Below are 11,120 nucleotides of genomic sequence, written 5' to 3' on the forward strand. Positions count from 1 at the left end.
TCTGCCTTTACAATCGAATTCCTATCATGAGCATCACCCTTTTCGCCCTCCAGCCAAGTTGCTTGAATTTGACCAAATTACTGTTATGATAGAATGCCCAATAAAGGTGCAAGGAGTACGTTATTATGATATTAATCCAGTCAACTAGAAATATGAACTTAACGGTGATGGAAAATATTCCGTTCATCTCCGGAAACTTTCCGGTTTAAATCAGGTCATTGAGACAGATATGTAAGTATACGAAAAGTTCAAGACCACTGTGTGACAGTATGACATTAGATGCTTAATCATCATCCACCCATCCATCTTTTTTTACAGGGAGAATTCCTTTGGATTTTCTAAATCCTGATCCGATGCATTCACATGCAATTGATATTCTGGTCAGGGGGTGCTGTTGTTCACGAAACCAGTTTAAATGATAAATATGAGAGAATAATAGTTTGAAAATAATGTCAAAGGCAGGAAAGTGGACTGTTTATTCTAAATCAGCAAACCAAGTAGTGTACTTGGTAGCTAGACTTTAAAATGTATTCTGTTCTTTAATCTTCAACGAAAAAATACTTTATATTAGTGATCATGCTAAAACTCAGAAATTTCGTGATCTATGTTTCAAACCAAAAAAAAAGAGTTGGTTCAGGATTGCGCCTCTAAATGAGGCTAGAGGAAATTTCCTTCTGTACTGATGAAACCTCTCGAGGCGGTCCTCTTTTTTCCTCAATACTTTAGGCTTTGAAACTACTGGTTGTCGACTGTGACGGTTAGTTCCAGTTTTGCAATTCGTGCAATTCACTTATAATAATTTAAATACAAACTTTCTATCATGAAGCATTGTAAATAATATCACATCTATAGTTCAGAGTCCAGGCTGAATTATTCTTGTTTCATTGTAGGAGAACAAAACAAAAATATTTCCGACAATTTGTTGTTGAGCATAGATCCACTACACCTGTAATCGATGAACGATTCGATGAAACACAATTTCCGTATAATTTTATGCGTGATTTGACCATGACATTTTGAAAGACCCAAAATTTTACGAGCTGATAGCTTCCATAATAGCCTCTGATTATTATTCATGAACACGCAACAGGCACAATGTGGAAAAGAGATCGTAATACAAAGAGTGATGAGTTATATACAGTCGAATCAAAACAACCTGTTTTGTGGTGCATTGGCGTAAGTGGATGTGCTCGTAGCGGAGCGATCAGACCTCGCTCAGCTAGGCAGCCCGATTGGAGCGAGCGAAGCTCTCACCGCGAGCACAAGCCGCCTTACGCAGTTACACTGATTAATGCAGGTAATTTTGATCCAACAGGTAGGACTAGTAATCAGTCAAAAATATATTTATATGGCTAACCGAATGAAAAATTTGTAATCTCTGAGAACATGAACAACTGTATGAAATATTATCAATATATCCTACATTGGCAAAAAAGGGAGAAAAGCTAAGGGGAACTTGAACGTTCTCTACACTTGAATTTCTTCGAGTGTTGGAGCGTTACCGGATGGTGTAAGACTACCTCGACCTGGGTGAAGGGAAAGAACAGCACGACCATGACGTGGACATGACGGTGAGACTCCAGCCCGAACTGCTTTATGGGATGCCGAAAGTAGTGGCTCCTGAATCCAGACCAATTATACATACAAGGTAATCACCAGGAAACTTCAAAGATATACTCAGTTCTCCTAGAAATAATCAGCTAAAGAATGTCATCATTTCCTTCGCAGGAAATATGTGGAAAAATGGATAAACTACATCGAAGTTCTCCTTTTTAAGAACCCTCGTAGGAACAACAATCACACTCAACTGAGACATCCTTAGTAACACTTCGTTAACAAGCAGTAACACAAACGTAGTGTGATTAAAGCAGTACTTTTAAGAATGGGAATAGTTAGAGCATGAAATGAAATGAAGGAACATGCCTGCTCCTGAAACGAATGTCGTGGAACGAGGTTCGCTGAGGCGGGGTCCGTTCCGGTCCCTAACGAGGCAGGCGCGAACATCGGTCGATCGAAAATCTCCTCATGTACGGGTACGGTGTGTACTGTCGATGAGTTGAGCGTAATAGGTGGTGGTGGTGGAGGAGGCATCAACGAAAGCTGAACTCGGACGTCGACAGAAATTTGCAAGATAAATGTGAGTGAAGGATACTGGGAACTTGATTATGGATTATTTAGGTTAGCACAAAAAGGTTATGTCAAGATTAAAATAATTAACACAACCTTCATGCGAATTTCAAACAAACAAAAAATAAAAGTATCAGGAAGGGTAGACAAACGTCAACGTTTAATTTCTTAATGCTTTTTTTTCCTTTGAAACAATTAAACTTCCACCTGTGAATTGAACGTCATCGCTCTTTCAGACTCTTTAGGGTATTAAGGACTCTGAAGATAATTTCGTGACTTTATGGAGGACGGGGTTTATGGACCTGAGAGGTATTTTACGGAGAACGAAGTTTGAGGAACCCATCGCAAGGACCGCAAATGTAATGGATGAAATGGTGCTTTGAAAATTGAAAGATTCTTTTGCCCCTGTCTTTTGGACTCCCGAGGAGCGGTAATTGCCTCAAGTTTCACAATTTTTGACGTATTTCAGACCTGACTAGTTCGAAAAATTCCGCTGAAATTAGAAGGAAAATCGGATTACAGTTCAAAACTAGGATTCTGTCTCTTGCTTCCAACGGCAAAAGAAGAAATAGAGATGAATCGTGTTGAATGATGGAGTAAATAGTAATAGATCGCAGCGAACTATTCTTTGGTACAATTCCGCTGCTTGACAAGAAATAACTGTGTTGTAAAATGAGATATCCTAAGTATGAATCCACAAAATTCGTGTATCCCCGTTATAGTGAGAAACAGCATGTTTTAAGTACTATGCATAGCAGTTATGGCAAACAGGTAGTCTATGCGATAGCAGCGGCAACAACTGAAGTCCTTGCTCAAAAAGTACGGCTGAAAGTCAGAAATTATTGAGAAAATCACATGATATAAATTGGGCTTATACACTCTTTTGTTTCAATTGAACGATTCATCCAATGAGTTCAGTGTTAGAATATGTGCATGTAAGTATGTAGTATGGTGAGTAAAATGAACTTTTGCATACAAAAACTAATCTAATGAGCGTGTTTGCAAAATCGGGAATGAAATCGAGAGCTACTTTCAGAATTTGTTTTCATCGGATACTTGATCCAAAAGTGTGTAAAGTAACAGTACCTAACATCAGTTCGCTAATTTCGAATTCTGTTGCGGGTAGGAAAGGAACGCTTAAAACCTGTTTTTTTAAGAAAAAAAAGAAATCACTGGAATTAACATTTCATTATGGGTTATTCGTGATCTACATATCTGTAGGAAGTCACCCACATAATGAAATGAAAAGTATGTAACGTTGATCATTATTTCAAGAGTATAACTGCATCTTTTTTGATCTGTTTACCTCTCGTTCTGATGCAGAATTACCTTTTCAAGCTTGTGTAAGAAAGAAAATCGCGAGCTTAGTTAGAAATACCATAAAAATGTTGATCATTTGGTTACATCTACGTTTTTACGTACATTTTCCCGTATGATCGGTCGTTATTGATTATTAAACAATATCACAAGCGAGAAGTTATATGCTTCTGAGAAAGTTATTGGACTAATTCCCCCAAGAAATTTGCTCTGATACTGGATTGAAACGTCGAATTTTGTGTAAATTTGCACAAACAGCGAAAACACACCGGTGAGTTGAGATTGTTGTACTGATCGGGAACGGTGGCTTGATTAGAGGCATATGTCTGGTATTGTAGTTGCAATTTCTTTTTTGACCGCTTGTTTTTATCGCACTGTAAGGGTTGTTAACAAAGAAAAAAAAGATGGACGTAGTTTTAAAGCAATCCAACGAACCTGACGATAAAGACCAAAGAAGACGCAAATATTAAGGAATAGTAGTCCACATCCAACAGCTACCGTAACCGAAAGCATCGTGCTATACTGACCGGATGATACTTCCATGTTATCATGGGGCGATGAAGGACTGGGCATGAGAGGTTTTGCGGAAAAAAAGCGATTAAGAATGAGTCGTTAAAATATGAGTTTATAGTCAATATAAACGCAGAACTTCGATTTTCTTTTCTTTTTTTATTTCCTTTTTTAATTTTTTTTATCACCTTATCAACAAACTCTGCAGGAAAAAACATAAAGTTGTCAAACTAGATAGACGTATATGTAGCCCATTTTAGCAACAAATTGCGTAGTTTTAACCAACCTGTTGTAGTTTTTTTAACATTGTCAGGCGGTGGTGAAGGTGGTAGTGGAGGTGCAGGAAATGGATGATTTGCAAATGGTGCAAAAGATCGGACACGCCCAAAAAACGAGTCCTTACGAAAATGATCCGGTAACAGATGATGTTCCTGAAGCTACATATGATATTCAGTTGTAATACTAGTTTTGTATATCCTTTTCCCACATTGCATTTTCTTGTTTTCTAGGATTCTCAAGATGTTCTGAGGGCCAGCAAAGGGTGAGCTGACAATCAACGCCAATCCCTACATGAAGCAATTCCAGAAGTTGACGGATGCAGAGCACGAAAAGAGACCAAAACGTCTCGATGTCGCACTGCTGAATGACAACGCGAGACCGCACACGAAAAAGGTGACGCGGCGATTTCTGCGGGATCTATGCTGGATGGTAGTGCCCCACGTTTCCTGTAGCCTTGATCTTGCTCCAAAAAACTCCAAATATCGCGATAACCTTATAAACATACTCATCAACTTTTTGTCGTCCCCAACCCCCCCTCCTGGGAGAACAGCATAGAGACTTCCCCCGTTAAGTGGCTATGTTACTAATAATAATGGTAGTTGCATTGTTGATCCTTGTACTTATACTGATAAAGTAAAAATTCTCAACACTTTCTTTCAAAACTGGAAAAAAAGATATGCAAACACCCTATACTTAGTAGGCAATTCATAGTGCTAAGGTGTCTGTGAACCGGAAATCGTTTTCAATTATTTTTCGATTATTGAATTTTTTCAATTTGTTGGACTTGACCCTGCCACGGATCCCTTGGTACACTTTGCTCTGTATTTTTATGTAATCTCTCATCAGATTCTCTACGAATTATAGTTATTTTGTGGATTATCATATAAAAATAAGCTAGCAGAAGTTCACCCCCTTCATTCCTCACATCTTTTCCACTTCCTAATTTGTCTTCTTCAACTAACTTTTGCCTTTGAGGTTTATTAAAAGCATTACCCCACGAATCTGAGGTGGTACGGATTTCAAGCGGAGTATTCGTATACGGGATAGTAGATTATGGAGAGGGTGGTGATTCCGCCCATTCTTCCTAATTGCCGTAAAAAACGGCGCAGAAGATGCGGCGCGTGCACAAGGCTGGCGCGCTCCAATCGAACTTCTTGTAGAAAATAGCGCGGTGGAACGCCCGAAGCCGTATCTTTCGAGCCGCGTTTTACGGCAATTAGGAAGAAATGGACGGGATCATCCCCCTCTTTATAAGCTCCTATACCGTATACGAATACTCTACTTGAAATCCGTACCACCTCAGATTCCTGGGGTGATGCCTTTAGCCAAGTTGGAAATGTAACGTCTGCGTAGAACTACATTCGTGATTACATTCGATCGACTGATCGACATCAAAAAATCATTTTCAAAGCGAAAAAAAATGCACTGTTGAGAATTCATATCATTCTTACTTTACCAATTTGTAATCAACATTAAAAGAGTTAAAAACTAGAACAAGAACAAATCGAGAATACCGATGAAACCCGATGAACATGTCAACTATAGCGGATTTTGCCGACCTTTATCTTGTAGATCCTGAGATGGAAATAATTATTACCTCCGGTACATCTCCACCTTCTTTTCCAGAGGAATGCAGGGCTGGAACTAAACTTGTCCAGAATCCAACTCTTGCATTACGATAGTAGTTCTTAACACGTGGACGGTCAGCTAAAGTAAGAAAGAAAATTCTTTTCATTCAAGACTAATTCGATAAGACATTAAAGAGATAATGGAATCAAAATGGCTCACTTATTTCGAGGTATGCTTCTCGATTAGGTTGATCAAATTGAGGCCATGCAGTTGAGTGAAAAGCGTCACCCATAAGAAGCGATTTCGGGATCGAAGATGGTTTTGATGGATCACTGAAATCAGATGCTCAAGGATACATTTTTTCAGCGTGGAGTAAAAAAAACCTACCCAGATTTAACAAAATTCGCTATATAATGCATAAGAACCTCGGATACCCCTCTGTCTTCTGCATTGAAGCCAGAGAATAGCTTTAAAGAAAACTATAGTCGTAATATGATTGAATATTGCACAATAGAATTACTGAGACCCACTTTCTCTTCCCTATCTGAATTTGCAAGAGGGTATCCAAAAATATATGGAATGTGATCACCCGACAGAGACCCTCTTAATCCTGAATTCGGTTGCTCATTCATCCATGAACGTGTTTCGTGACCAAAGACAAACCTTAACGATTCGATACAGTGAGTGACTACATAGGTTGATCTATTGGGTCGAGAAATAAATTTGTGGAGTTTTTTTTTTCTTTCTTTTTTTAAATTAAGAATTACGGTATCCACAAATCTGCCACTTGTCGCGGAATGTCGGGAATTTCATTACTTTCTAATATCACCTGTAAACAACTATGCAGCAGTTGACCCACGTTTGACTATACTTCAGTCTGGGAGTTTTCATTTTTTTTAATATAGGGGAGATTTTTACTGAACACCACAGTAACTATAACAACAAATTAATCAATCAAGAATTTTCATCACTGTTGTTCATTGCCTCGTCTCGTTATTCATTGCTCATTGTTGATGATCTCCTCCCAACTTTCGACCTTCCGATCGAATCAATTTGTTGATGTCGTTTCACCAGAAGTTTTCCGGATCCAAATTAACTTGGCAAACAATTTCTGAGCGCTGAATTAAACAACCCCGTTCAATTCGTTGACGACGAAAATATCTCGAGCTGTCGAAGATGTTAGAAATGTTTATTTTTGCAGCCCACAAATTCCATTTTATTAGTTTATTTCTTTCAAGGATAGGTTATCCAGGAAAATGATCACAGTAGGAATATAAAGCACAAAAAACTCATCAAAATGGCAGGCCAAATTTGCAAAAAATGATCAGATTGATCTTGAAAAAAAAAACGAATATTAAAATACGAAAACACGAAAATGAAATAAAACTTCACGAACTCATGGTACAACATAATTAAAAGAGGAGGAGAATAATTGTCATGAACATTAAAATTTCACTACTTTTCTGAGGTGCATAAAAACGAAATAGACTCCAGTTATGGTTAACTCACATGAACGTGTTCGCTTCTTTCCTCACTTCATCAGCGCTATGCATACGAAGAGTTTCAATGAGTGGAGCAGTAAATAGCACATCGTTGAGGACTGCTAACACACCGTTTCTTATCGATTTTGGATGATCCTAAATTAATAAAGGTAACTTGAAACACCTTACTAAACTTAAATTTCATATATAGCTTCCTTTGAAGAGTTTATTCGGGTACTGTAGCAGTGCTATGTATGTATTAGATATTTCATTTGCCAGTCGTAAATAACGAAGAGTTGAGCAGACTCCATAACATCCACAGTTTTGAAAAAGTGAAGGATTGGGCTCGTATGCATCTCAGGAGTACAAGTGGTCGGTAGCGAGGTAAAGAATTAACACACTCAATTATAATGATGTTTATATTCAGAGTAATTCGAAACAATTATATATATATCACTGCAACTACATCACATTACAATAAAACACATCACATCAATAAAAAAGGGGAGAAACTCTCTCTCTCTCTCTCTATGTATATATATATATATATGTACATGTATATGTATATATATATGTATATGTATATATATATATATATATATATATATAGGGCCGCGTATACGAGTCTGATTGCTACCTGCTCGTGGTGGCCCTGCTTTAACTAACGCAATCAGGCGTTCAAATGTACGCATTGGGAACGTACGAGCTATATAACCTGCACTGTTATATGGCGAAAGCTTCCCATACATTGCAAAAAGGTGCTGTCGTCCAGCACACCACCAAAGCCCATAATCTGAAAGGTCAACTGCCTGAAGGGAGCATGGAATCTTTGGCAACAATCATTCGTTTCGTCACGCTGAACTGCCGAACACTATCGAGTGAACTCCAACAAGCCGCTCTATCCAGACTTCTGCGATATCTCTGTGTGCCTTTTGCTGCACTGCAGGAAACACGCATGAGAGATCGGACGGTCATCAGCATCGAAAATTACACCATATACTGCGGCGATGCTGATGAGAATAGAGTAGGTGGCTGCGCGATAGCTGTGAGGAACGATTACAAGAACCTGGTGGAGGAATTCGGCTCAACGTCGTCTAGATGCGCCTTTCTACGACTGCAGGATCGCGGAGGACGTAAACTCTGGATCGTAAGTGCTCACGCACCTACGGAAACCGCTGAGGACAACAGTAAGGACAGCTTCTATGATGAACTCAATGCGTGGTCATTGTCGGAATCGACGCAAATGCGAAGATGGGACTCGAACAGCAATCCGATGTGCTTGGGAAATGGTACTATGCAGCGGAGCGCACGTCGGACAACAGTGACCGTCTGGTTGACTTGTGCGAACAGACGGGCCTCATCATCGCTTCCACATTAAAGAGGAATCATCGACGCCATCAGCTCACGTGGCAGGGGTCAACCCTTTTACCCCCCTCCCCCCTTGAAGAGCAGCGCAAGCGGAAGATGAGGACTCTTAAACTTCAGCTCGACTACGTTCTGGCGAGGACTCTGACCACCGTCCAGTTCTTCTCAGCTTCAAGATACGGTTCCACAAGAGAAATCGAGGAGTTCCTCTTCAACCGAAAATCGACATGGCAGGTCTGAAAGACGATGAATGCAGAAGAAAATTCCGCCAACGTATGTCTATTCATGTTGGAGTACGGACCAGGAAGAAGCTTAGCGATGCGGATTCCTTCATAAAGTGCATCCAGGACGCTGCAAGGGAAACGCTTCCGGTTCTGTTGCCGCGGAAAAAGTTTGCCTTGCATCTGCGAAAACAAAATCCACATACAATTCTGTATATGTCGCGTGCAGCGCTGGTGACTTCAACCAGGAAAAGCGTCTCAGAAGGAAGCTGCGTCGTCAACTGCAACAAGACCGCGATAACGAGTGGACGTCAAGAGCGATGGAGTTTGAGAAGGCGTGGGAGGACAGGAACCCGCGGAAAGCCTACGCTCTACTAAAACAGTATAGCGGCAAAATGAAAAGATGTTCCCATGTCCTCAACACTGCTAATGGGGCAGCTGTCGGTGAAGCAACCCTTCCAATTTGGAAGGAACACTTCAAGACCTTGCTGAACCGACTAGCACCGTCAGCTCCTGAACTCGAACAGTTCATAGACCGACATATGCGGTTAACGAGGAGCCACCGACCGAGTCGGAGGTCGTGGTCTGTATTCAGAAAATGAAGAAAATCTGGTGGAGACGATGGGATTAACGCAGAAATGCTAAAATATCTTCCTCCGTCTGGGATTCGTGAGATGATAAAGATCATCCGTTCAATATGGATAAACGAAAGCATACCTGATTCGTGGAGACACGCTGTCATAATTCCCCTCCACAAGAAGTTATCCGTCACGCACCCAAGGAATTATCGAGGAATCTCTTTGCTGCATGTTATGTACAAGGTACTGGAGCGGATTATCCTGGACCGACTCATTAAACATCGCGAAGAAACAACGCGCAACGAGCAAACTGGCTTTCGTCCTGGCCGATCTACGATTGACCAGGTGTTCATCGTCAGGAGAGTGATCGAAATCTGGCAGCGGTATTCAAAGCCAGTGCAATTAGCGTTTCTGGATTTTGAAGCCGCGTTCGACTCTCCTCACCGAGGCCGTCTTCTCAACGCGCTTCGCGCCGATGGAGTATCAGGAAAGTTCGTTCGCTTGCTTGACGACATGAATCAACGAAAAACTGCTGCAGTTCGAACACCAGCCGGATGTACAACACCATTTGAAGTGGTAACTGGAGTAAGACAAGGGGCGGTGGCAGGACCCTTCCTGTTCAATTTCGCCATCGACGACATTATGCGAAGAACAGTGAACCAGTGTCCTGCCGACATTGTCTTAGCACCATCAGGGTGCCCCTTGACTGACCTCGTATACGCCGACGATGTTGTTATATTCGCGGAAAGCAGTACGAAACTTCAACATGTTGTCAACCTTGTATCGAAGCTGGCTGCAGCCTATGGACTACGCCTACGCCCTGATAAATGCAAGCAGATGTGGACCTCTTCGAAACCTCGAACGGGAATCAGGGTGGACGGACAACCGACAGAACTCGTCGATGTGTTCTGTTACCTAGGCTGTATGCTGAAAAACAATGGTAGCTACGAGAGAGATGTTCAGCAAAGATGCGCTAAGTCCACTTCTGCATTTAACTCCTTAACGAAATGCCTGTGGTCGACCCCCGTCACCAACGAAGTTAAGCTGCGAGTCTACTTATCCGCAATTCGCCCCATCATGATGTACGGATCGGGGACTTGGGCAGCACCATCAAGGGTTATGGAGAAGCTTGACTGCACGGAACGAAAGCTGCTTAGACGGCTAATTGGCTACTTTTGGCCTAGGGTATGTCACAATGAAGATCTTTACGTAGAAATTGATGTGGTATACCGGCGGATGACACGTGGAAGACACCAATATCTTGCACCGCCATCGAAAGTGGCTAAAGTAAATCGTCTTCGCTTCTTTGGTCATATAGTAAGGAGACCGGCATATCGCCTTGTTCAGCGAGTTTTGAGGAGTTCGTCGGGTTCGAGCTGGAAGAAGCCACCTGGCCGAAAACGGAAGTTCTGGACTGAGGTGGTGAAAGAGGACCTGAGGACAAGCTCTCGCAGAATATCGAGAAAGTTGGGCAGAACTGTGTTTAAGGACGGCACACCTCGGCGAAGATGCGGGTAATCGCGTCAGGCGATGACATCAGCCCGCCGATTAAGTCAAGTCATAGTTATATATATATATATATATATATATATATATATATATATATATATATATATATATATATAAAGCCTAATGGAGTTTCCTTCAACCACAACGAATGTCATGAAAAAAAT

General features: G+C 41.1%; 3 protein-coding genes across 7 annotated transcripts; 2 read left to right on the plus strand and 1 right to left on the minus strand.

Annotated features, from left to right (window-relative positions):
- Positions 1 to 1,467: 1,467 nt before the first annotated feature.
- On the minus strand, positions 1,468 to 8,073 carry RB195_025437 (uncharacterized protein; the record flags this gene model as incomplete). 3 transcript variants are annotated; one of them, XM_064213583.1, is made up of 11 exons in its annotated part: positions 1,468 to 1,620; positions 1,924 to 2,100; positions 3,714 to 3,818; positions 3,880 to 4,009; positions 4,237 to 4,385; positions 5,831 to 5,940; positions 6,022 to 6,134; positions 6,190 to 6,269; positions 6,333 to 6,465; positions 7,312 to 7,439; positions 7,999 to 8,073. In XM_064213583.1, 11 exons carry the CDS (start codon positions 8,071 to 8,073, stop codon positions 1,468 to 1,470), a joined length of 1,353 nt encoding a protein of 450 aa, XP_064069462.1. The 3 variants fall into 3 exon arrangements, with proteins under 3 accessions (XP_064069462.1, XP_064069463.1, XP_064069464.1); XM_064213582.1 differs by lacking the exons at positions 1,468 to 1,620; positions 1,924 to 2,100; positions 3,714 to 3,818; positions 3,880 to 4,009 and adding an exon at positions 4,180 to 4,184 and having other exon boundaries at positions 4,241 to 4,391; XM_064213581.1 differs by lacking the exons at positions 4,237 to 4,385; positions 5,831 to 5,940; positions 6,022 to 6,134; ... (2 more) ...; positions 7,312 to 7,439; positions 7,999 to 8,073 and having other exon boundaries at positions 3,880 to 4,017.
- A 30-nt stretch (positions 8,074 to 8,103) lies between these two features.
- On the plus strand, positions 8,104 to 10,965 carry RB195_025438 (uncharacterized protein; the record flags this gene model as incomplete). 3 transcript variants are annotated; one of them, XM_064213586.1, is made up of 4 exons in its annotated part: positions 8,104 to 8,572; positions 8,769 to 8,921; positions 8,996 to 9,416; positions 9,474 to 10,965. In XM_064213586.1, 4 exons carry the CDS (start codon positions 8,104 to 8,106, stop codon positions 10,963 to 10,965), a joined length of 2,535 nt encoding a protein of 844 aa, XP_064069465.1. The 3 variants fall into 3 exon arrangements, with proteins under 3 accessions (XP_064069465.1, XP_064069466.1, XP_064069467.1); XM_064213585.1 differs by lacking the exon at positions 9,474 to 10,965 and having other exon boundaries at positions 8,996 to 9,471; XM_064213584.1 differs by lacking the exon at positions 9,474 to 10,965 and having other exon boundaries at positions 8,239 to 8,572; positions 8,996 to 9,471.
- Positions 9,682 to 10,965, plus strand: RB195_025439 (uncharacterized protein; the record flags this gene model as incomplete). Its single annotated transcript, XM_064213587.1, has 1 exon — positions 9,682 to 10,965. One exon carries the CDS (start codon positions 9,682 to 9,684, stop codon positions 10,963 to 10,965), a length of 1,284 nt encoding a protein of 427 aa, XP_064069468.1.
- Positions 10,966 to 11,120: the final 155 nt, after the last annotated feature.

Source organism: Necator americanus, chromosome X, assembly GCF_031761385.1.
Source record: "Necator americanus strain Aroian chromosome X, whole genome shotgun sequence".
NCBI lineage: Eukaryota > Metazoa > Nematoda > Chromadorea > Rhabditida > Ancylostomatidae > Necator > Necator americanus.